Below are 25,103 nucleotides of genomic sequence, written 5' to 3' on the forward strand. Positions count from 1 at the left end.
TGACTAGTGGTTTTGATCTTTTAAATTTTTTTGGAAGTGTAATTTTTTTTTAGCCCTTCTAGGAAGGGCCAGGAGCCCAAAGAAGGGCTAGGAAGGGTTCAATTTTGAACACTGGTGGTAACTGTCGAACGTTCTGATTTTCAAATTGCACCTATATATTTCTGACATATGTCCCCATACCTCTAACATTCTGATTGGAGCGTTGTCAGATTGGAGACAGTTAGAATCGGTCCAGAAACATCAACAACAAATATCTGTCAGAACATCAACGAGGTCTTTCTCATATTCATCCTCTATAGTCAGTTTCATTACAATTTAATTATGATTTAGAAAACCTTCATTGACCATATCTTCGAATTGATAAATGATCCCTCCCATTTAAGTTTAAATTCGTTACGGATTTTTGAATAAAAAGTTAAATTCCAATTATATAATAAGATGATTTCTAATTTCCACTTAGGCCATATCATATTTTTTATCCAAGTAAATTAACATGTTTAATTAGATAAACCATATTTATATTTATATTTAATATATAATTTTATAATTTATTTTAATATATTTATTTTATTAACTTTATTTTAACATATTCTTATTTTAATATTTGTTATATTAATAAATTTTATAGGGTTAAGAGAAATGTTGTTATATTTTTCTCATATAATAGGTTAAACTTATAATAAGTATATATTTGGAATGTTTTTGAGATTTAAAATATACAATATAGTTGTTTCTTATTTTTTTTTTGTGTGTCACTGTGTTATCTATTAAAATTATAAAATCTTAAAAACATAAAAAATTAATCAAGAAGCATTAAAAGAATTATAAAATCATCATATTAACTAGTTAAATTATGAAATGTTATTTTATAAAATAATATATATATATATATAATTCCAGGTTTGTAGAAAAGTTTTTTGCATTCACTTTACGATAGAAACAAGAAAAGATTCTTGGAAAAATAGTGTTGTTGAACTATTAATTTGTTATTGTTAGCCAAATTCCATATTGTTGAACATATAGGAAGATGTTTTCCTCTTAGTCATTGTTGCAAGTTGGACAAGGGCTATATTTTCTATTCCATAATTTTCTCCATAATCCATGTCCTCCTTGGAGCCATGTTGATAATATTTTTTCACCCAAAACATTGTTTAAAGTTTCTAAATCTTTGAGTTCTTGACATTTAACTAACTTTTGGAGGCATGATTTACCCATATAATGAGGGCCCATTTTCTTTCATGGGAAATACCACACCATAGAAAGGACTAGAATATAATTTTTATGGATCAGATGATCCAATTAAGGTAAGCCATAATAGAAATAATATATAATGATAAATTTTGTAGCACTGATTTAGGAAGGACTAGTATATTAATAAGGTTGAGAGATATAACTGTCGTACACTCTAGTATGTTGGAAAGTTTATGTAAGTGGTCTTGCCACTGAATTTATTTGAGTGAATTATCAATGAGGTGTCTACCCTAGTAATTGGCAAGGAGTTTGGTACACCATAAGCACAAAGATCTTGTTATATGCACATGTATAACCTAGTTAGTATTAAAACATAGATTTGTGACTTATCATAATTGATATCCTTACCTAAGGATTCCATGAAATATTCTAATAACTACTTTAAGGTTCTTTCTTCCCTAGATGTTGACACTCCCATCAACATAGTTTCATAAAATAATTGTTGATGATAGAGAGGAATGCGTTCTTGATATAAACAAATCCATTTCATTTTTCCTTATGAAACTACTACCTTGAAGGTTCTCCCAAGACCCTCTACTACCCAGATGAAAAGGAATAGAGGAAAGGGATAGCCTTGTATTATGCCCCTAGAATAATTGTAAGTGGAGGAGGAAGATCCATTGAGAAGGATAGAAAATAATGTAGTGGTGAGAGAGCTAAGAAAGGCATTCCATTCATCTGAGGACCCAAAATCTTTGAGCACGTGATAAAACTATGACCAACTTAGATTTTTGAAAGAATTTTAGAGATCCACCTTAATGAGCATGTCATATTTTTTGGTTTATTTAAAGAGTGAATATATTTGTTACCTACAACAACTACATCAAACATTTGTTAATCTGTGACATATCTAGTTTTCTTAGTTAAGATGAGATACAAAAACGAGGGCTTGAGCCGATTTGCAAATACCTTACCAATGAATCTATATGATACATTACGTAATGCAATGAACCTAAAAATTGTTGGACCATGTGATTTATAAAATTTTGGAGGTAATGTGAGAAGAATGGAATTTAAGGTATGTAATAGAGATAGGGACATTTGATATTCTTCCTCTAGAGAATAAATTTAGTTCCCTTAAGATTACCAATAGGAATAAAAGAAATGAGAATTGAAGGCATCAATTCTAGGAGCCTTGTTTCAAGGAACAAAGGATATCTCTCTCATTAATGCCTTGTTGTGGTCCTATTTCACTAAAGAAGTGATAATTGGTGTGGTATTTTTGGTTTCTTTCAATCTATTAGAGTTGGTATTATTCAAAAGTGGTCTCTAAAATTACATGAATTCCTCCTCCAAATCCTTGTGGTTTACAATTTTTTTACCTAGTTCATCATTGAGAGAGAATATTTTGTTATGGCACTTGTGCTTTATCATGGATTTCAAGAAAAGAATTGTGTTTTTCCCCTTCCTTTAGCTAGTTAATTATCAAATTTAACTTAGGTTTTCTTTATGTTTTGTTTGTTGTTATCTAAAACTGAGAAGATATTCCATTTTAGAGAGAGCTCCTTTCCTATTTCTTCTACAATTTGATTTAGCTAGATTTGACCCACTTTCTCCTCTAATGCTTGTTTGGGTTTAAAAATATTGCCAAACTCTTCCAAGTTCTAATTTTTTAATTTTTGATTTGTGGATCTTGAGCTCCTATTTAAACAAATCCATGCATGATACTCTTGACCCTTGAATTTATTCCCACCAATATTTCACTTTATCTATGAAGGATAGTTCCCCAATCCAAAAAATCTCAAACCTAAAAGGCCTATTTTTGCGAGTGGCTTTAATATCCAATTATAGATAATTTAGTGAATGAACAAAACCTACATACGGGAGGATGGAAGACTCAGAAAAATCATCCTTACCTTGAAGGGGTTTTGATACCTATCTAAACGAGAAGCTATTTGATGCTTACCTCCTTACCTATTGTCCTGGGTGCTCACTCCATTAACAATGTCTATTTTCAAAATGTCGATATATGTGATCATATTAATGGACCGATGAGAATCTAAGGCTAGATGCCAAATGCATCCTTTTTATTCCTTTAATTATTTAACCATATTATTTGATCATATTGGCTAAATTCTGTAGGAATATCCCCTTTCCCATTATCGAATTTAAACCATAGATAGTCACAGCACATACTTTTTCATTGGATCCTACATAGTGAACTCCCTAATATTATTCTATGAGTTCCAAATAATCTATAAGCTCTACCTCATTTGGATTCCATAGAATCACTATCCCTCCTACCTATATTGTTGAATACAATGCTACAATTTTATAAGCATTCCAATAGAAGGAGGCTACCAATTGCACCTTTTCACCTCAATACTTTGTTTCTTGCAATATGACGAGTCTAGGGATATCCTTAGTAATTCGATATTTTGGAAGCCTTTATTTTCAATGAAAATTGAGACCTTTTTTATTCCATAAAATTATCTTGATTGAGTTTGAGGTTTCTTGAAGGAAAATACCTATGACTCGATAGCCAATTTACCTAGGTTGATTGATTCTTCTCCCACCATCAAAATAAGGATTATATTTCTTCCTAGCCCATTTAATGATCTTATTTTTGTTTTTTGGGAGGGTATTTTAAAGCTTGTGTTTGAACATCCAAATTTTCAATGCAAGAGCATGATACATTTGCTTTTAAGCCTCATCGATTCCTAATACGTAAATATGTTTGGTGGAGCAACTTCATTTCAAATAGATTGGGATTGATCTCAGATATTTCCCTTTATGTTCCTCTATCAATGTTGATAGCTATGGCCTCTCCATGTCTATGTCCTCTAGTTCTTATTTGGGTCATATTTTAGTAGCACCTTGCATGTCAATTTCCCTTACATTACAATTTTGATGCAACTCTTCCACTGTCTTTCTCTTTTGCGCAATCATTTCTTGATTTTTCATTTAAACTTTTGTATTTTTTTCCTTATGGTATGTTGGATCATGAGTTTATTTAAATTCTCATATTAATGGCTTGAATTCCTTTTTGGATTGAAACATCTCCTTATTTATTGGTGAATCTTAAATTTTCATATTTATATGTTAGTTTGAAACTTTACTAAAACTCTTCGAGTCAATATTTTTCCTATTGTTCCATAGATGGTTCTAAATGGACCAAGAAGAAATCCCTATTAAAGTACCCATATTCACAAAATCTATAATAATGAAAGGGTACATGCTCATAATCAAGTAGTTGTTTCCAAGCCTCATCTCGGTAACAAATTTCTATCGATTCCAGTATTTGCTCTCAAGCGTTCAAGTAGACACATATCCATGCATAAGAGGTGTATCATACTCATTTCATAATCTCAAATATTTTTCACAAGAAATCCTATTATATTTCCAATTCCCTCATATATTTCCTCTTCCTAAAATTTCCTTGGAAGGGAGAACAACCTAACCCAAATTGGGGCTAATAGATAGATCTCCTTTTTTGGGCTATATTACTCTTTCCAAAAGTGCATAGATAACCATGCATGATTGTAAAAATAAGGGACATTATCAAAAATTATTTTGTTGTTGTAGGTTTGCAAAGAATGCCATAACAAAACCCTTTCGCCCTATTTTAACATTTATATGACCCTTGGGTTAACATTTTTTTCTAGAACTGCCCATCAAGGACATTATTTGTTGGACAATTATTGATGAACTTGTAGATCAAGGATTGATCCTTCATATGTTTTATGTAACTAGTGATTTTTTTACAACTCTACCAGGATGCCCCCAGTGGAGGATCTTCCCCATGCCCCCCTGATTGGATTTCCTATGTAGCTTGTCTATGAAGTTAATTCCCTTGTTTTTTCATCTCATGATACTATCACATATTACTGCATTTTTTCAAGAGGGGGATCCATATCCACCCACAAGACATGCCATTGCTTCACCTCTATTGCAAGCTTCAAAAATGGCTTGTATACTGAGAAAAGGATAGCAGATTGCTTATGAAATTCAGAAAACCTAGCCATGTGGTCATTAGATGTAGAGTTTGTGGCTAACAAGATGATATCATATGTAAGATCTGAACTCTCCCTTTGCCTATCAATCTTTATAAACTTCCCCTTCTCCCTCTCTCCCTCTCTCTTGCTCCCCCCCTCTCTTTATCTCGATCTCTCTATCCCTTCTATCCCTCGCCCATTTCACCCTACTTCAATCCTTCCTTATCTTTCCCTTTCCCTATATCTACCTATACCCTTTTCACTATCTCCACCCCTTTTTGTGTCCTTCGTGATCTCTCTCCACCTCTCCCCTTCTCTCTCTCCCTCCTTCCCTCTCCTATCTCTCCCATCTTTCTCTCTCTTTGTATGCCCCCTCTCTCTCTCATGTGCTCCCTCTCTCCCTCTCTTTTTCATCCTCTCTCTCTCTCTCACTCTCCCCCTCTCGCCCCCTTTCCATATCTATCTCCTCCTCTCTCCCCCCTCTCTCCCTCCCTCTCGTTTTCTCTATCTCATTATCTCTCACTTTCCCTCTCTCCCTCTTTCTCCTCTCCCTCCCTCCACATCTGTCACTCTCTCCCTCTCTCTCCCCCACCTCTCTCTCACTCTTTCTAACCTCTTATATCTCTCTCACTCTATTTTCCCCCTCCCTCTCTCCCACACACACTCTATCTCTTGATCTCTCCTCCCTCTCTCACTCACTCTCTCTCTCCCCCTCTTACCTTATATCTCCCTCCCTCTCTCCCCCTCTCTCTCCCCTATATACTCTCCCTCTGTCTCTCCCCTCCCTCTTTGTCTCTCGCCTCCCTCCCTCTCTCTCTCTCTCACTCTCTCCCTCTCTCTCTCACTCTTTCCCTCTCCCTCTCTCTCACTCCCTCTCTAACTCTCTCCCTCTCTCACTCTCTCCCTCTCCACCTCTCTCTCACTCTTTCTCATCCCCTAATCTCTCTCTCTCTCTCTCTCTCTCTCTCTCTCTCTCTCTCTCTCCATCACTCTCCCATCACCTATCTGACTATGCCCCCCCATCTCCCTCCCTCCCTCCCTCTCTATCTCCCTACATATCTACCTCCCTCTCACTCTCACTCCCTACCTCACTCCCCCCACCTCTCTATCACTCTCTCACACTCTCTTCTCTCTCCCCTTATATCTACAACTCTCTCTCTCTCTCTCTCTCTCTCTCTCTCTCTCTCTCTCTCTCCTGTTGTCCCTCTACATCAGTCTCCCACCACTATCTTCCCACCCCGCTCCCCCATATCTCCTTCTCTCTCTGCCTCCACCACTCTTTCTCTCTCTCAAGCTATACCCCCCTTTATCTCTTCCTTTCTTTGTTTCTCACTCCTTCTCCCCACTATTTGTTGATATATTTTTCTCTCTTTATTTATTACTTACTCTCTCTCTCTCCTACACACCCTATCTCTTTCCTTGCATCTCTCTCTCTCTCTCTCTCTCTCTCTCTCATGCATGCGCTTACCTTCTCCATCTATCTACCACCCCCTACATCCCCTTCCCTCTCCCCCATACCTCCTTCTTAGTCTCCCTCCCCCTCCCTCTCACTCTCCTGCTCTCTCTCTTTCTCTTTCACCCTTCTCTCTTTATCACGCTCTTTGCTCCCTTCTTTCTTTCTCACTTAATCCCTTTTTCCATCTCTCTCTGTCTCCCTCACTTACTATCTCTCCATCTCCCCCCCCCGGCTCTCTCTCCCCTCATTCCTCTTATACTCTCCCTCTCCCATTGGCACTCTCCCTCTTCCTCTTTCACTCTCACTCTCCCACTTCCCCTCTCCCTCTTTCCCTTCCCCCTCCACCTCTATCCCCTACTCCCTCTCTCTCCTTCTGTTTTCTCCCCACCCCTCTCTCTCATTCTTTCTCTCTTTCCCCATGTCCCACTATCTCCCTCCCTCCCTCTTTCTCTGACAATATTTCTCCCCATCTCCCTCTCCATATCATAGTCTCTCTATATCCCTCCCCCATCTCTCTCCTACTCTATCTTCCCTTCTCTTTCTTTTTCCCCTACTCTCTCTCCCACATCCCCCCCTCTCTCTCTCCCCTTCCAACCTCCCTCACTCTTCCCCCTACTTTCTCTATCTCTCTCCTCCTCTCTCTTTCCCCTACTCTCTCTCTCTCCCTCTCTCCCTCTCTTGCATGCACTCGCTTACCTTCTCCATCTATATACCACCCCCTACATCCCCTTCCCTCCCCCTCTCTCTCACTCTCACAGTCTCTCTCTTTCTCTTTCCCCCTTCTCCCTTTATCATTCTCTTTGCCTCCTTATTTCTTTCCCACTTACTCCCCCTCTCTCTCTCTCTCAGTCTCCCTCGCTTACTCTCTCTCCATCTCCCCCCGCCCTCTCTACCCTCATTCCTTTGACACTCTCCCTCTTTCACTGGTGCTCTCCCTCTCCCTATTTCACTCTCGCTCTCCCACTTTCCCTATCGCTCTTTCCCTTTCCCCTCCCCCTTTATCCCCTACTCCCTCTCTCTAATTATTTCTCTCTCTCCCCATGTCCCACTGTCACCCTCCCTCCCTCTATCATACAATATTTCTCCCCATCTCCCTCTCCATATCACAGTCTCTATCTGTCCCTTCCTAATCTCTCTTTATCCCTCCCCATCTCTCCCCTACTCTAGCTCCACTTCTCTTTCTTTTTCCCCTACTCTCTCTCCCCCTTCCCCCCTCTCTCTTTCCCTACTCTTTCTCTCCCCATCCAACCTCTCTCTTTCCCTACTCTTTCTCTCCCCATCCAACCTCTCTCTTTCCCCCCTACTCTCTCTCTCTCTCCCCCTCCCCCTCTCTCTCTTTCCCCTACTCTCTCTTTCTCTCTCTCTCTCTTTGTCTCTCTCTCATTGGCTCACTTAATCACTCTCTCCCTCACTCTCTCTCTCACTCCTTGTCACTTCCATCTCCATCTCCCTATCATATTCTCCCTCCATCCGCCGCTCTCTCTCTCCAATACTCTCTCACTTTATCACTCTATCTACCCCCCTTTCTCTTTCCCCTAGTCTCTCTCTCCCCCTTACCCCCTCTATTACTCCCCTCATCCCTTTACTCTTTCTCCCTGGTACTCTCCCTCTCTCTCCCTCCCCTATTTTGTTTATTCTCCCCTCCCCCTCTCCCTATTCTCACTACTCTCGTTCTCTCTCTTTCTCATACTCTTTCTCTCCCCTCCACCTACACTCTCTCCCATGTACTCTCCATTTCTCTACCTCGCTTGTACCCTCTTCCTCCTACCCTCCCCCCACCTTCTTCCTATGCCTCTTCTGCTCTCTCTCCTTTCATTTATTATCTTCCTCTCACTCTCTCTTCCTCTTTGTTACCATCTCTCTTGCCCACCTCTCTTACCCTCAATTTGTCTCTCCCTCTCCCTGTCTCTCCACCCCTCCCTCTACACCACTCTTTTCTGCCCCACTATCACTCTCCTACTCTCTCTCCCATCTAACTCTCTATCCATTACACACACTTTCTCTCTCACTCTATATCACTCTCTCCCCCCGAACCTCACACTCTCCCTCTCTGGCCCCCTCTCTTTCACCCTCTCTCTCCTCTTCTTTCACATTCTTCCACCTCACCACCTCTATTTCTTCCCCACTCCCTCTCTCCCCCATCCAACTATTTACCTCTCCCTCTCTTCCTTGCTTTCTCTATATCTATATCTCACGCTCTCTCCCTCTCTCTGCCCCTACCTCTCTCTCTCTTTCCACAAATTTCTCTCCTTACCCCCTCATCCTCTCCACTCCTCTCTCTCTTTCTTTCTCCCCCCTCTTTCCCTTACTCTCTCTTCTCCCCTATTGATTCTCTCTCCCCCTCCCCACTCTCTCTATCCCCACTACTTTCCCTATCTCTTTCTTGCTATAGTCTCTATCCCCACTAGTTTCCCTCTCTATACCTCCCCTTCCCTCTCCCACTCCTCCCTCCACCCACTCTCTCCCTCTCTCTAACTTGTTATCTCTCCCCCTCATTGTTATCTCCCTCTCACTATCTTTCTCTCTCTCTTCCCATCTCCTTCTCCCCCTCTCTCCCTATGTCTCCAACCCTCTCTCCCCAGACTCCCTCCTTGCCTCCCTCCCTCGCTTCCCCCTCTCCACTCTATCTCTATCCCTCCCTCTACCTCCTCTCTCTACCCCTCTTTATTTCTCCCTTTCTCTCCATTCCTCTTTCTTTCACTCCCCATCTCTATGCACCCTCTCTCTTCCCCCACTCTCTTCTCCCCCTCTTTCTAGCTCACCCATTCTTTCTCTCTCCCAATACTACCTCTTTCTCTATCCCACTATCGCTCTCCCCCTCTTACTCTCTCTATTGTCCATCCTCTCACACTAATATTGAAATTAAAACTAATAAAGTAATTCTTCAGTATTAAAAAAAATTACATTAATTGAACAAATTCTTGACAGTCTCTTAAAAATATACTTTTTCATAAATAACTGGTGAAACTTGAATTAGAAACAACATTAAAACTAATGAATTAATTCCATCCAACTAAAAGACACACAATATATGTGTTCATATTTGACTCGTCAAACTAGAGTTAGCATTCACATTAAAACTAGTGAACTAATTCCTTCATACTTAAAAACACACATCTATTTTAGAGATGGTTTAGACTCATAAATCAACATTGTTGAGGACAAAACTTAAATCCGTTCACATATTTGCATGGATTGTAATTGACTCCATTTAAAAATTAAAAGCTCTCGATATATGGCAGCTGCACCAATCCCAAATACCAATGTACAAACATCTCAGATGCAATTTGATAGAAATTTTCCCTTTCTCAATGGTTTAAGATAGATTCAACGACAAATTTGATGTAAAATGTTTACTGGATATCAAAATTTTGGGTTTCTGCTTTTCATTGTGTATAAGGGGAAAATTGATTCCATGTTTTTTCATGCATATTCCATAGGATGAGATGGTTGGCGATTAAAAAGGTAGCAGCCGACTTCAAACAATAAAAAAGTTCATCAGATTCACAATATGAGATGGCGAGAAAAGATGTATATGCAGAGAAGTGAGGTACCTTTCAAATGGTAGTGTATAGAAGTTGAAGATAAGATAGAAAGCACGTAATCTTAGCCAAACCTGGTAACATACAAGTTGCTTTTCAAGGCTATGGTAGGGTAGAGAAGTTGAACATAAGATAGAAGGGGAGTAGGCTTAGCCAATAATATATAAGTTGAGCTTACTATTTTAAAAATCACGTCTGGCGATTCTCAAGAATTTAAGTTAAAATGAGCATCAGACCTCCATTAAAGATTCATGGTAATTGTTGTAAGATGTTGACTAGAGACAAAAGACAATGAAGCCCTTAAAACTAATTTGCTTATTTGATACCACCTTAACTCCTAAGGAATTAAGGAATACAGTGTTGTGAGCTTTGTCGTGACCAGTCTATAAATAATCTGATGTTAATATTCATAACAAAAGCACAATGTATATCTACAGATTTGACTAACAAAGGTGGTATTTAAAATTCTATTCTATGAAAGTCTTATATGAATTTAAAAAATAAGCTGGAGAACTAATTTCAGAGATACTAACAAAGATGGTATTTAAATTTCTCTTCTATGAAAGTCTTATATGAATTTAAAGAATAAGCTGGAAAGGTAATTTATTAGATACTCGGATAAAAAATAACCATATACATCCTGATTTCAAACCCTGTGTAATTAAATAGACCGCTTTTTTAAATTAGGCATCATATTGTTCACTGATGGCCCAGCCCTTCGGTGACGTGGACACACAACTACGTGGTCGCTCCTTAGGCCCTTGGTGGCCACTGCTGTATTAAAAAGTCAATCTTCCGTAGATCTACTCTGCCTCCAATCTGCAGTTCATTAATGTGCCCCTCTGCCGGTTGATAGGGCCAGCTGCCAGTTCACCCGGTCGACGTATTCTCGCTTTTGTTAAACCCTAAAGGTTATGCCCCGGTTCATTTCCGCCTTGTAGCTCTGTTGGGTTTTGCTCTGCGTTCTTATGGCTCTGCTCCCCGGATTCGAACCTGATCCGCTCCTCCGTCTGTTCGATGGTCACAGTACTCTTTCTATGACTATGATTTCTGGTGATATGCTGCTTTCTCTGCCTTCGCTGCTGTTTGTTGGGGTATTTAGGCTCGCATGGCTCAGTTTCTCTTTACTGTGTTTAATGGTAAGTGTATCGTGTTTACATGAGGTTTCTGTTGTAAGGCTCCTTTCGTTTTTTGTTACTGAGCTATGATCCTGTTCAGATGGCTTGCAACCTTGGCGTCGCCGCTCTGCCGAGTTCGAAGGTATGTTATTGTTTTATGATTTACTCTGCTCTGGTTTCCTGCTACAGTCACTCACAGTTCTTGTGCCTTCTCAGCTGTGGTTACTGGGCTTTTGTCTCGGCCACCTCCGGGTCAATTTGTAGGTGAGTTCTACGACTCCCTTGTGCTATTCCTTCAGTGTTCTTAACCCTCTGGTTTCAATGGTGACCCTGGGTTCCACTCTCAGACTAACTTTGCTTTGCCCTCCGTGCAGGTTGGCCTGGTGGCTTGCTAACGAGGATTGCGGGTTTGTGCAACTTTCGGTTCCGTTCGATTCTAGTTCTCTTCACAAACGGGTAGGGTCACTCCTGCTCTATTATGTCTGTAAATATGTTCGATATAGCCGTAGGTTTAGGAGTCACCTTGCAGCGTTTGTTTGGTTTTAGCCGTGCCCTTTTCCGGCGTTTGTAGTCTCTCTTTTTAATCGAGCTGCAGTCCCGGTCCTCTGTAGTAGCAAGGGTTTATAACTTATCTCTGTGTTGATTTGTGGATTCGGTTGTGCCTATTTCCAGCGTTGGCAATTTCTCTGTCACTGGTTCTGGTCAACAGACTTATGCTTTCGGCCTTGAAAGGCGTTTGACAATTGTAGTAACAAGGGTTTTTTTTTATATAACACTGTAATATTTCAGAATCTTAAGGCAGACTCTTGTTTTTGTTAACTCTTTCCTGTATGCAATGGCTATGCTATGTTTTTAATAAAAACAATGGAAACAACATTCGTTTGTTCGGTACCTTTTTTCCTTGTAAGTTTCTGTAAGCTCGTATGCTGGTGAAGTGTGACCGCGTTGTTCTTCCGTGCCTCGGTGTATTGTTCCTGTACAATACGGGTTGTAATCTGGGTCTCACTCGATGCCTGTAACGTTCTTGTTATTTAATTTCCTGCTACAGTTAGGCCCTTTTTATTCCAACTCCCGCTTAAAATGCACAGTAAACTCACAGTAAATATTTGAATGCTTTCTGTGGGAAATGTTAGCAATAGAATATTTCTGTCATAAATTAAAACACACAGTAAATATTTGAATGCCTTCTGTGGGAAATATTAGCAATAGAGTATCTCTGTCATAAATAAATAGTTCTGTTACAGAGGGTTTGTTCGTCTTGCTATCTCTTATTCTTTTCTTTTTGAGGGGGAAAATGTCCCTGTTACATTCTTTCTTTTCCTTTCTAAACTACATGAAACATAACTACCTATTTAACTATTCTACTTGAATCCTGTAACTGTCATTTGTTTTCTTTAAACAAAAATTTAACTAAACAATTTTTCTTTCCTAAGCTAACAACTTGTAATTTAAATTGTTCTGAAATAAAAAGAAACGAACAATAATTAAAGAAAAGACAACAGCCAACTTGGTGACCTGTCCACCCACTCCTGGAGTCTTTGTCTTGTTTCTGTTTTCCCTGTGAGTCAGTCAGCGATCATTTGTCTCCTCGGAGCTGGATGCTCCTGCATCAGGCTCCCGGGGTGGCGAAAAGTCATGGCTCTGTTCCATGAGGTCGTCAATAGAATAGCCCGCTTTAGTTATCTGCGTTGCGTTGAGCCAAGAACTGTCCTCTATTGGACGGTTCTGCCACTTGACCAAATACCGCAGATACTCCTTCCTGCGTGTGCGTCTAGCTACCTGTGTATCCAGAATCCTTTCGATCTCAAGGGGTGGTGCCTTTGGCAATTGTCTCGTCCAAGAATCTTCTCCATAGCTGATGTTCCGTGGCACTGTTGCTGCTGCATCATTCTCCGAATCAGCGACATAGGGAAACAGATCTGCCACGTTAAAAATGGGAGAAATACCAATCCCAGGTGGCAACTGTATCTCATAAGCGTTCGCAGAAAATTTGCGGATGATTTTGCAGGGACCGATCTTCTTGAATTTTAATTTGTTGTACTCCCGCTTCGGAAATCTCTCCTTACGTAAATACGCAAGGACTTCATCCCCAACATTAAACTGAACTTCCCGACGCTTTGTGTCAGCTCGTTGTTTATACTTCTGACTGCTGTCCTGCAACTTCAGCTTGACCTGTTCGTGCAAATTGCTCATCGCTTGAGCGAATTCTTCCCCATCAGCGCTCCGTTTCTCGAGTTTCCCCAAATCTCGCAATTCATGCACTCCTCGTGGGTGCATGCCGTACAAAATCTGGAACGGACTGTAACCGGTGCTGCGGTTAGGTGAATCGTTGTATGCGAACTCTGCTTGAGCAAGTACACGGTCCCATGTCCGGGAATTTTCTCCTGTCAAACTTCGAAGTAAGTTCCCTAGGCTTCTGTTTACTACTTCCGTTTGACCATCAGTCTGCGGATGATAAGCGGAGCTGAACTGCAATTGAGTATTCAACTTTTTCCACAGAGTTCTCCAAAAGTGACCAGTAAACTTTACATCCCGGTTAGAGATGATGGATTTCAGGAGTCCATGCAACCGAACGATTTCAGTAAAAAAAAGGTGGGCTATATAAGTGGCGTCGCTCGTTTTCTTGCAAGGTACAAAATGTGCCATTTTTGAAAATCGGTCAACTACAACCATTACTGAATCGAAGCCTCGTTGTGTCTTCGGCAAACCCAGAACGAAGTCCATGCTCACTGAATCCCATGGTCGACTCGGAATCGGCAATGGCAAATAAAGACCAGTGTTTTGACTGTGACCCTTTGCTAGCTGACAAACTTTGCATCTACTCACGTACCTCTGCACATCTCGCTGCAGTTTCGGCCAGAAATAGAAATGTTGTACCTGAGCAATCGTCTTGTCGATACCAAAGTGTCCAGCCAGTCCTCCACTGTGTTTCTCCTGTATTATATTTTCCCGCATAGAACAGTTGGGTATACACAGCTGTCCTCCTTTAAACAGCAGCCCTTCTTGTAGATTATAGTCTAGCCACTTGCTGTTATTCCTTAACAGAGGGTTTTGGCAAGCTTCATATGCCTCCCTAAATTCGGTATCAGTCTGATACAGCTCCTTCAAATGCTCAAAACCCAAGACTTGCATTGTGCTTTCCTGTAGAAGCAATGTTCTTCTACTCAGTGCGTCTGCCACCTTGTTCGCTTGCCCACTAATGTGCTTTAGTACGAACGTAAAATTCTGCAGATACTCCACCCAAGCTGCATGTTTGTGGTTCAATTTATGCTGCTGCATAATGTACTGCAACGCAGAATTATCTGTAAATAAAACAAACTCATTTCCCAGCAAATAATGCCGCCAATGCTTCAAAGCTTGTACGATTGAGTAAAATTCTTTGTCGTAGGTTGAGTATTTCTGCCTACTCTCGTTTAGCTTTTCACTAAAGAAAGCGACCGGTCTGTCCTCCTGACTAAGGACTGCCCCAATGGCTGTCCCACTGGCATCGCAACGAACTTGAAAAGGTTTGTTGAAGTCAGGCAGCCTCAATATCGGTCTTTCAGTAATCTTCTTTTTCAAAATTTGAAAACTACTTTCCGCTGCTTCAGTCCAGTGAAAAGGCTGATTTACCTTCTTGATCGTATCCAACATAGGTGCGCAAATCTCGCTGAAATTTCTGATAAACTTCCTGTAAAAACTGGCTAGTCCATGGAAACTTCGGACTTCAAATAAACTTTTCGGAGAAGGCCAGCTAACTATAGCTGCCACCTTTTCCGGATCCATTTTTAATTCATTTTCTGCAATGACAAATCCCAAATACACTAATTCTCGCTGAAAAAAGGTACACTTTTTCAGATTAATCAGCAGCTTGTTTTGCTGCAGCTTCCTCAACACACTCTGCAAATGCCTGAAATGCTCCTCTTTAGTCCTGCTAAAAATCAAAATATCGTCCAGGTAAACTATCACAAACTTCCCATTAAATTCCTTCAATACCTCATTCATCAAGCGCATGAATGTGCTGGGAGCGTTGCTCAATCCAAATGGCATCACCAGCCACTCATATAAGCCTTCGTTTGTCTTGAAAGCTGTCTTCCACTCGTCGCCTTCTCGAATTCGAATCTGGTGATATCCACTCTTCAGGTCAATTTTCGAGAAATAGGCTGCCCCGCTCAAACAATCCATCATATCGTCCATCCTTGGCAAGGGAAACCTGTACCTGACAGTAATCTTGTTTATGGCTCTGGAGTCTGTGCACATTCGCCATTCTCCTCCCTTCTTTGGAGCCAAAACGGTCGGTACTGCACAAGGGCTCATACTTTCTCGAATCAACCCTTTATCAAGTAATTCCTGAACTTGCTTCCTAATTTCCTCATGGTCTTTGGGACTCATATGGTAAGCTGCTTTATTTGGCAGGCTTGCCCCTGGTATAAAGTCAATACAGTGACTAATACCCCTCTTTGGTGGTAATTCATCGGGAAGGTCATCCACCACAATGTCCCCAAATTCTTGCAGCAACTTCTGAACTTCTTCAGGCAAATCTGATATCTGCGTATGTAATACCACTGTCTTTGGTCTCCTTATGACAGCAAAATTGATTTCGCTGTCCTCAATCTGTTTCACAAACTCCTTTCCGCCCAACAGCAATGCCTTCACTCCGCTGGCTTCTGCTGTATTTTCCTCCTTGATGGGTACAAGCGTGTGCTTGATCCCATCCTTAACAAACTTATAACAATTCGTTTTCCCGTCATGGATTGCGCTTCTATCAAACTGCCAAGGTCGTCCCAACAGTAGGTGACAGACATCCATTGGCATGACATCACAAAGGATCTTATCCTTGTATCTGCCAATCTAAAATTCCACCTCACTTTGTTCGTCAACTAACAGCTGATGTCCTTTCTGCAGCCATGACACTTTGTAAGGAGTAGGGTGCTTTAATTTTTTTAATCCCAGCTTTTCTACCATTTCCACAGCCACTAAATTGTCGGTACTCCCACTGTCAATGATCAGTTTACAGCATTTACCCTGTGACTTGCAGACCGTGCGGAACAAAGCTTTTCGTTGACCTGGTTCTGCAACCTCCTTTGCTGGTTTCAACAGCACTTTATTCAACACCAAAGCTTCACCTGTCTCTGGTGCATTTTCTGCTTCCTGAGGTGTTGCTTCAGCATCCTCTGGCTGAGCAACATAAGCTCCTCTTCCGCCTGCTGGTTCACCTTCAGGACATTCATACGACTTGTGTCCCCATTTGTGGCAGCGATAGCACTGGACAGTTCCCCTGCCCCGACCATACCCTCGCCCACGCTGAGGTGGTCGTCCTCCTCTGGTGCTATTGTCCTTTTCTGCTGTTCCAGCAGACTTAGAGCTGCTGCCTTCTTCACTTGAACCTGTACCTCGGCCTCTTCCAAACATTTTACCCTTCCCCCTGCCAGTTCCACCTCCTCTCCTGGCACTCTGCTTCCGGTTAATTTTCTCCTCTGCCTTCAGTGCAAACTGATAGGCTTCATCCAATGTCCGGGGTGAAAGGATACCGATTTCATCCAGGATTTCCCCCCTCAAGCCATTCACAAATCTGGCTGTTTTCTCCGGGGTGTCTTCCACATATCCTGCTCGTAAATTCAACTTATAGAACTCCTCTGTAAATTCTTTAACAGTCATTCCCCTTTGTTTCAAGTTCTGTACCTGCCTGTACAGCATAATCTGGTAATCCTTCGGCAGGAATTTTTCCTTCAGTTTGGCCTCCATTCGGGACCATTTCTTTATAGGCTATTTGTTAAGCCTCCTCCTCTCCGCCTGAATGCTGTCCCACCACAAGGACGCATGTCCTTTCAGCTTGGTGGCGGCGAACTTCACCTATTTATCTTCACTAGTTTCCTCAAACTCGAAATACTTGTTGACTTCACTTAGCCAATCCAATAACACGTCTGCAGACAGACTTCCATCATAAGTTGACATCTCATGTTTTGGTTTATGACTTGACAATAAAACCGACTTCAACAGTCTGAATTCTGGTGTCACCCCCTCCAATTCATCCTCTGGTTCTGCCACATCTTCATCACTGTCATCTGTTGGGTTTCTTCTTCCCCCAAGTTCTACTGCTTCCAATCGTTCTCGCAAGACATGGAACTCCTCTCGGAGTCCCTCTTCTGCTACCCTCCAGACTCTTCCTCTTCTGCCAACCTCCATTTTCTTTTACTCAAAACCTGCTCTGATACCACTTTTGATGGCCCAGCCCTTCGGTGACGTGGACACACAACTACGTGGTCGCTCCTCAGGCCCTTAGCGGTCACTGCTGTATTAAAAAGTCAATCTTCCGTAGATCTACTCTGCCTCCAATCTGCAGTTCATTAAGGCACCCCTCTGCCGGTTGATAGGGCTAGCTGCCAATTCTCCCGGTCGACGTATTCTCGCTTTTGTTAAACCCTAAAGGTTACGCCCCGGTTCATTTCTGCCTTGTAGCTCTGTTGGGTTTTGCTCTGCGTTCTTATGGCTCTGCTCCCCGGATTCGAACCTGGTCCGCTCCTCCGTCTGTTCGATGGTCACAGTACTCTTTCTATGACTATGATTTCTGGTGATATGCTGCTTTCTCTGCCTTCGCTGCTGTTTGTTGGGGTAGTTAGGCTCGCATGGCTCAGTTTCTCTTTACTGTGTTTAATGGTAAGTGTATCGTGTTTACATGAGGTTTCTGTTGTAAGGCTCCTTTCGTTTTTTGTTACTGAGCTATGATCCTGTTCAGATGGCTTGCAACCTTGGCGTCGCCGCTCTGCCGAGTTCGAAGGTATGTTATTGTTTTATGATTTACTCTGCTCTGGTTTCCTGCTACAGTCACTCACAGTTCTTGTGCCTTCTCAGCTGTGGTTACTGGGTTTTTGTCTCGGCCACCTCCGGGTCAATTTGTAGGTGAGTTCTACGACTCCCTTGCGCTATTCCTTCAGTGTTCTTAACCCTCTGGTTTCAATGGTGACCCTGGGTTCCACTCTCAGACTAACTTTGCTTTGCCCTCCGTGCAGGTTGGCCTGGTGGCTTGCTAACGAGGATTGTGGGTTTGTGCAATTTTCGGTTCCGTTCGATTCTGGTTCTCTTCACAAACGGGTAGGGTCACTCATGCTCTATTATGTCTGTAAATATGTTCGATATAGCCATAGGTTTAGGAGTCACCTTGCAGCGTTTGTTTGGTTTTAGCCGTGCCCTTTTCCGGCGTTTGTAGTCTCTCTTTTTAATCGAGCTGCAGTCTCGGTCCTCTGTAGTAGCAAGGGTTTATAACTTATCTCTGTGTTGATTTGTGGATTCGGCTGTGCCTATTTCCAGTGTTGGCAATTTCTCTGTCACTGGTTCTGGTCAACAGACTTATGCTTTCGGCCTTGAAAGGCGTTTGACAATTGTAGTAACAAGGGTTTTTTTTATATAACACTGTAATATTTCAGAATCTTAAGGCGGACTCTTGTTTTTGTTAACTCTTTCCTGTATGCAATGGCTATGCTATGTTTTTAATAAAAACAATGGAAACAGCGTTCGTTTGTTCGGTACCTTTTTTCCTTGTAAGTTTCTGTAAGCTCGTATGCTGGTGAAGTGTGACCGCGTTGTTCTTCCGTGCCTTGTTGTATTGTTCCTGTACAATACGGGTTGTAATCTGGGTCTCACTCGATGCCTGTAACGTTCTTGTTATTTAATTTCCTGCTACAGTTAGGCCCTTTTTATTCCAACTCCCGCTTAAAATGCACAGTAAACTCACAGTAAATATTTGAATGCTTTATGTGGGAAATGTTAGCAATAGAATATTTCTGTCATAAATTAAAACACACAGTAAATATTTGAATGCCTTCTGTGGGAAATATTAGCAATAGAGTATCTCTATCATAAATAAGATAGTTCTGTTACAGAGGGTTTGTTCGTCTTGCTATCTCTTATTCTTTTCTTTTTGAGGGGGAAAAAGTCCCTGTTACATTCTTTCTTTTCCTTTTTAAACTACATGAAACATAACTGCCTATTTAACTGTTCTACTTGAATCCTGTAACTGTCATTTGTTTTCTTTAAACAAAAATTTAACTAAACAGTTTTTCTTTCCTAAGCTAACAACTTGTAATTTAAATTGTTCTGAAATAAAAGGAAACGAACAATAATTAAAGAAAAGACAACAGCCAACTTGGTGACCTGTCCACCCACTCCTGGAGTCTTTATCTTGTTTCTGTTTTCCCCGTGAGTCAGTCAGCGATCATTTGTCTCCTCGGAGCTGGATGCTCCTGCATCATTCACAGCCGCCATTGAGATTGTGCACCGATCATTAAATTAAGATCCTCCGCTACCACAACAATGCTATCAAATTCAATAAAACACGTTAATGTAACCATTTCAGCCTAAACGTATGTTTTAAAAGTTAAATTTCTCATCAATTTTCAAGAATTAATTAAAAGGAGGGTAATCTGGACTCTCTAGTCTTCTCACCATTGAACAAATATTTAAGGATATTTTTTTTGAATTTAAAGTAAAATGAAGGAAAACATACCTGCTTTAAAGTTTTCTATCGTAGACATGGGCTTTAAAGCAAAAAAACGTAAATTTAAACTATTTCATTCTCATCGTAAATTTAGTTTTTAAGAAAAATCCAGAGAAATTTTCAGGAGTTCGCTTGAAGCTAAGGAAATATTTATGTGTTCAAACATCAAACTGCAAGTTATAAAAGGAAAAGTCTAATAACTTTTTTCGCACTCAACCTAAAACTATGCTGAAAAAAAACCTTAACCTATACTGTAAAAGAACAATAGCATGGGAAAAGAACAATAATAGGCACGGTTTTCAGGAACAAAACTAACCTGGGCTTTCAGAATCGACCTTCAGGAACATGTCCAAGTGAAACAACAAATGTAAAAGAACCATGGCCAAGTGCAACAATACATTTGCAACCGATGATTGGTGAGAAACGATAATGTAACGTCAAATATTCAACCAAGACAGGGAAATGGAAGTTAATGTTAAATATAACTCGCAGAGCTTTAAATAATTAGAAACGAAATAAAACATGGTGTACTGGACTTGCAGTCCAATGTACTTATTATTGGAACTCGAATCCATGGCCACTGTAAGACCACAAAACAATGCCACTAAAATATTGATCTCACTCGTTCTGTGCATTCCATTTCTCATAATTCAAAAGTACAGCCCTGCATGATCCACAGAGTGAATGGTGGCTTTGAAGCAATTTCTCATAACGTTTTACCTTAGTAACGTTATCGCTAATGGTGTCCAGTCGCAGTCTTCGGTAGGTCGCACTTTGGCTACATGGTTGAGCACATAATTAGGATTGTGTGACCTAAAAAGATGTGACTGGGGTAGAGGTCACATTTGGGGATCTCTTCCGAGACCTAGGAATAGAGACCACTAGTAGCAGGGAGACCAGTTGACAATCTTCAAGCTGCTAGTTTTTTCCACGTTTGTCCACCAGGCGTAATGGATGATGTGTGATGGGACTATTATTTGCTATAAAATGATTTTTTCTGCTGGTTTTGGCCCTTTCTCGTCTGTGGCTGCCATTTTAGGGAATGTTTTCCTTCAATGTGATGGGGGATGTGACTTTTTATATGATACTTATATTTCATTTGAGGTGTCCTTAATGTTCTGGATTTATCCTCTAGGAACTTTATCGGTATGAATAGCATGTTCTATTTTAGTTTTTTTACTGTCATAATTCCTTCACATTCTGATGTTATAGCATGTTCTTTTTTAGTTTTTTTTACTGTCATAATTCCTTCACATTCTGATGTTAATTGCTATCGCAATTTATATCTTTTACTGTATCTTCTCAACACACTCCCTCCCGTCAAAGCGCATAGATGCCTTACGGGACTAAATCTTTTATGAATGCTTGTCCATGGGAGGACTATTGTCTCTTGTCTGTATACAACTAGTATTCCCTTACTCTGGCACTGATGGATTAACTCTTTCATAATCTCCGGGCCTTGCAAATTTTTTTTTTTTCACATTTGCAATATTTGGTTGACCTGCATGGGATGCTAATGCTGCTATTGTTGTGAAGGTCTTTAGTTTCTCTACTCCTGCATGATTTCTCTACCTTGTCTGCTCAACTGGTTCACTAGTTTTCGCCAAATTTCAGCCTTGGTTATTATTGTATACCCGGTGCAGGAATTCTATATACTTTGCTGATATTAATTGTGGGTGGCTTAATTCCCTGCTTCGATCTTGGATCTTAAGCCATTTAATTACATATGCCATCTAGACATTATTACATGTGATTTGGGGACCCCCTACTCCCTCCCTTATCTCGCTCATTATTCTTATATTCACTTCACCACCTTTTAATCTATTTTGGACGTCGAACTAGCAATGGTCCTTTTCTTATGCTGGATGTGGGTTTTATTCCCTGTACACTACACATCCTCGTAGTCCGTGAATTGCTTAATCCTGGTAGTCTGTGAATTGCTTAATCCCTAGATTTGGACGGGTATATGAGGTACAATTTTCCTAATTTTTCACATCTACCACTCTGGCATCCCCATTATTACTCTCAAGGAGATCTCCACCCGAGATATATCATTGTGGTTCTTCATTCCTTTTTGGGGCTATGGATGTACTTGGCTCTGACACGTCAACCCATAAAGCTTGTTAGAAAATTATATATTACAGAGCAATGGAAAACATAAAATATTGCAGAAATATAAACACAGAAAATGCATAAAACAAGAGAGACATAGATATACATGGTTCACCCAATTTGGGCTACGTCCACCCCGAAAAGCCAGTCCTTCCTTTCTATTATCCAGCAAAAACAAGAGGCACAACCTATAGCAGATTCGTTGTAATATCCTTTGTTTTCTCTCACAGCCTTACCTCTCTGTTTCTCTCTCGGAGAATACACGTCTATTACACAACTTCAAATACAATGCCCTCATATGAAGAGAGGAGTTTTTTTCTTACCTCTCTGTTTCTCTCTCGGAGAATACACGTCTATTACACAACCTCAAATACAATTCCCTCATATGAAGAGAGGGGTTTTTTGCTAGGTCAAAAAACCCTAAACTAAACATAAGTTCTACTGTCAGATCATTCACTTAATGAACAGCCCAGATTGACTAGAAATTATTATACTTTTACAAGACAAATTTACGTCTATTTTTAGCTTCGGGGGCGCTGCCCCCAAGCCCCCACTGGCCCCTGGACCCCCGCGGGGGGAACAAGTCCCCCTCGCACCCCCCCATGTGGAGGGGTGTACAAACTTCCTGGGGTATACATCCAGCTGAAACAAAGACCTTTGAACAATCATGTTCCACACAAAACAATCTCCCACTTGGAGAATGATTGTAGCAACTCCACCACTATTCATTTGTTGGACAATGACTCATCTTTGGATCTGGTTGTTTCTCATATTCATTGTCATTCTTGAAGACCAATTGAAACTGAGCATATTCTCAGTTTCTCCCTAGTTACAACTTTTGTTAGCATATCTGTAGGATTCTGGCTAGTGTGTATCTTTTCTAGCTTCAACTCTCCATCTTCCAACACTGATCGTATGAAATGGTACTTGAGTTGTATGTGTTTAGTCCTGGAATGAAATGATGAGTTCTTTGCAAGATGAATGGCGTTTTGGCTATCACTGTATAATGTGCCCATATCATGCTCCTTACCCAATTCACACATAAACCTTTGTAACCAAATCATTTCTTTACTAGCCTCTATAGCAGCAACATACTCTACTTCTATTGTTGAAAGTGCAACAACACTTTGGATTTTTGAAACCCAACTGACAGCTATTCCACCAACAGTAAATACATATCCTGTAGTGCTCCTCCTATTATCTCTGTCACCTGCCATATCTGCATCAACATATCCCTGCAGAGAAATGTTTGAAGTACCAAAACATAATGCTTGATTTTTGGTACCTTTCAAATATCTGAGAATCCATTTCACTGCCATCCAATGTTCCTTTCCTGGATTGTTCATGTACCTGCTCACAACTCCCACTGCATGTGCAATATCAGGCCTTTTGCAGACCATTGCATACATTAAGCTTCCAACTGTTGATGCATATGGAACTTTAGACATATAATCCATGTCTTCTTGGGTCTTTGGGCACATTTACTTACTAAGTTTGAAATGGCTAGCAAAAGGTGTACTAACTAGTTTTTCATTGTGCATACTAAATCTTTTCAACACCTTTTGTATGTACTCATTTTGAGACAATGTTAACTTGCGATTTTTCCTGTCTCTAGTGATTCTATTAAGCCCCTATACTACTAGTGTAACCCCTTATTGTTATTAGTAAAACCCACTTATTATATTGATGTACCCATGTAATGTCCATATTGTTACTATTGTGCCCCATAAAAGCCCACTATTATTATTATTGTGCCCTTACATTATTATTGTTATGTCGGCTCTGATTATGTTATGACCCCTTAGACTCCTATATATAGAAAGGAGGTCTTTTCATTTGTATCATCCAAGAATTGTTCATTTATGTAATGTAAAGGAGGTTGCCCCATCGAAGAGGCTAAATTCTAAGGCGTTGATCTATCTTTTCTTGAACTGGTTTCATAACATTTGGTATCATAGCTTTGGATTCTAGGGTTTCGCTGCTCCAAATAGGTCATCGTGGCATTTTCGCTATAACTTTTTTCTGTGACATTTTAGAAGTCGCAAAAAACCCATTTCGGAAGAAATCGCACTGAACCTTGGGTCTGAATTTCAGAGCCTTTCGCGTGATATTTGTGGAGATATGATCTGAGGAAGAAGGTCTTTTTGCAGACTCCTGAATTACATTCAAAACAGGTGACCTGGGGAAAATTGTCAGAACATTCTCTCTGAGCATCGGATTGAAATTTCGTAAGAAGGTACAGAAAGAGGACGGACTGTAGTTTCTTGCATATCTTTTCCAGAACGAAAGGTCGAAAATTTGACACGTGGCACTTCATACAATTTCACTCTTCTGGAAAGGTCTATAATCAGGTCATCTTGGGAGATTGTGCATAACTCTTTCTTGGAGAATCCAATTTGGATCAGACTGGTGGCATTGGAAAGAAGACGCAGAGAGCTACTATAGGTAGTAACTTCAGAACTTAAATATCTGAAAGTACAGAGTTATAGTCGTTTCAAGATCGAGGTCCTAAAATAAAAAAAAAAAGCAAGATGAAGAAGTTTGATGGCAAGGATCCAGTAAATTGGATACTTCAGATCGAGCAATATTTTGATCTACATGGTGTACGACTGTTACAAAAGGTATGTATTTCATCTTCATATTTAGAACCGGATCAATTTTTATGGTATAAAGGGATTTTTTCTCATAAAAATCTTGTTACGTGGTCAATTCTCACGGAGGAAATGATAGCACATTATGAGGATACAAAGAGAAACACCTTCTTTAGAGCAACACCACAACAATGGGAAAGAGTAAAAGGGCTTTGTGACATATTGGAAAGTAAAATTATGGCAACAAGGAAGTCTACCACTCACAACTATAAAGAGGGAAGTGTTGTTTCTCCTAGCCTTCCACAACCTACAAGGGTTACACCACAACAATTGGAAGAAAAAAGAGAAAAAGGGCTTTGTTACAATTGTGATAGCAAATGCACTAAAGGTCATAAGTGTGCTAAGAAGAAATTATTTTACATAGAATATGAAGAGGAGGAAGAAAATGATCAAGAAACATCGAAAGAAGAGGATATATGCCACGACCCAACCCCAGAGAAAGAAGAAATGAATCAGACCATATCTTGTAAACTATTGGCAAGAATGACCACTCCTCAAACTCTCAAGATAGAAGGACATATCAAGAAGAACAAGGTGCAAGAAGTGAAAGATCACATCAAGAAAG

The 25,103-nt window shown here is 40.5% G+C and overlaps 3 protein-coding genes across 5 annotated transcripts; 2 read left to right on the top strand and 1 right to left on the bottom strand.

The window, feature by feature from the left end:
• The first annotated feature begins 11,033 nt into the window (after nucleotides 1-11,033).
• LOC149240892 (uncharacterized) lies at nucleotides 11,034-12,105 on the top strand. 2 transcript variants are annotated; one of them, XM_089367390.1, is made up of 4 exons: nucleotides 11,047-11,323; nucleotides 11,403-11,444; nucleotides 11,519-11,566; nucleotides 11,677-12,105. In XM_089367390.1, exons 1-4 carry the CDS (start codon nucleotides 11,293-11,295, stop codon nucleotides 11,760-11,762), a joined length of 207 nt encoding a protein of 68 aa, XP_089223516.1. In that variant the 5' UTR covers nucleotides 11,047-11,292; the 3' UTR covers nucleotides 11,763-12,105. The 2 variants fall into 2 exon arrangements, with proteins under 2 accessions (XP_089223515.1, XP_089223516.1); XM_089367389.1 differs by having other exon boundaries at nucleotides 11,034-11,323; nucleotides 11,403-11,566.
• Nucleotides 12,106-15,140: 3,035 nt separating this feature from the next.
• On the bottom strand, nucleotides 15,141-16,090 carry LOC149240893 (uncharacterized). The gene is made up of 2 exons (XM_089370348.1): nucleotides 15,601-16,090; nucleotides 15,141-15,181 (listed from the first exon to the last, which is right to left on the bottom strand). Exons 1-2 carry the CDS (start codon nucleotides 16,088-16,090, stop codon nucleotides 15,141-15,143), a joined length of 531 nt encoding a protein of 176 aa, XP_089226474.1.
• A 980-nt stretch (nucleotides 16,091-17,070) lies between these two features.
• Nucleotides 17,071-18,709, top strand: LOC149240894 (uncharacterized). 2 transcript variants are annotated; one of them, XM_089367392.1, is made up of 4 exons: nucleotides 17,071-17,938; nucleotides 18,018-18,059; nucleotides 18,134-18,181; nucleotides 18,292-18,709. In XM_089367392.1, exons 1-4 carry the CDS (start codon nucleotides 17,908-17,910, stop codon nucleotides 18,375-18,377), a joined length of 207 nt encoding a protein of 68 aa, XP_089223518.1. In that variant the 5' UTR covers nucleotides 17,071-17,907; the 3' UTR covers nucleotides 18,378-18,709. The 2 variants fall into 2 exon arrangements, with proteins under 2 accessions (XP_089223518.1, XP_089223517.1); XM_089367391.1 differs by having other exon boundaries at nucleotides 17,768-17,938; nucleotides 18,018-18,181.
• The last annotated feature ends 6,394 nt before the right edge of the window (nucleotides 18,710-25,103 follow it).

The sequence above is a fragment of the Pinus tabuliformis genome, chromosome 8, assembly GCF_031772625.1.
Source record: "Pinus tabuliformis cultivar Carrire ecotype Pingquan chromosome 8, CPIR1, whole genome shotgun sequence".
Lineage (NCBI taxonomy): Eukaryota > Viridiplantae > Streptophyta > Pinopsida > Pinales > Pinaceae > Pinus > Pinus tabuliformis.

Excerpts from the sequence above, each read along its gene's own strand:
- LOC149240893 (XM_089370348.1), bottom strand. The coding sequence starts at position 16,090 with ATGGATGTCTGTCACCTACTGTTGGGACGACCTTGGCAGTTTGATAGA. Across the intron at positions 15,182-15,600 it reads TAAAGGGTTGATTCGAGAAA|AGTGTGTTGAGGAAGCTGCA; the intron begins GTATGAGCCCTT and ends AGGCATTTGCAG.
- LOC149240892 (XM_089367389.1), top strand. The coding sequence starts at position 11,153 with ATGGCTCTGCTCCCCGGATTCGAACCTGATCCGCTCCTCCGTCTGTTC. Across the intron at positions 11,324-11,402 it reads TCTCTTTACTGTGTTTAATG|ATGGCTTGCAACCTTGGCGT; the intron begins GTAAGTGTATCG and ends GATCCTGTTCAG. Across the intron at positions 11,567-11,676 it reads ACCTCCGGGTCAATTTGTAG|GTTGGCCTGGTGGCTTGCTA; the intron begins GTGAGTTCTACG and ends CCCTCCGTGCAG.
- LOC149240894 (XM_089367391.1), top strand. The coding sequence starts at position 17,768 with ATGGCTCTGCTCCCCGGATTCGAACCTGGTCCGCTCCTCCGTCTGTTC. Across the intron at positions 17,939-18,017 it reads TCTCTTTACTGTGTTTAATG|ATGGCTTGCAACCTTGGCGT; the intron begins GTAAGTGTATCG and ends GATCCTGTTCAG. Across the intron at positions 18,182-18,291 it reads ACCTCCGGGTCAATTTGTAG|GTTGGCCTGGTGGCTTGCTA; the intron begins GTGAGTTCTACG and ends CCCTCCGTGCAG.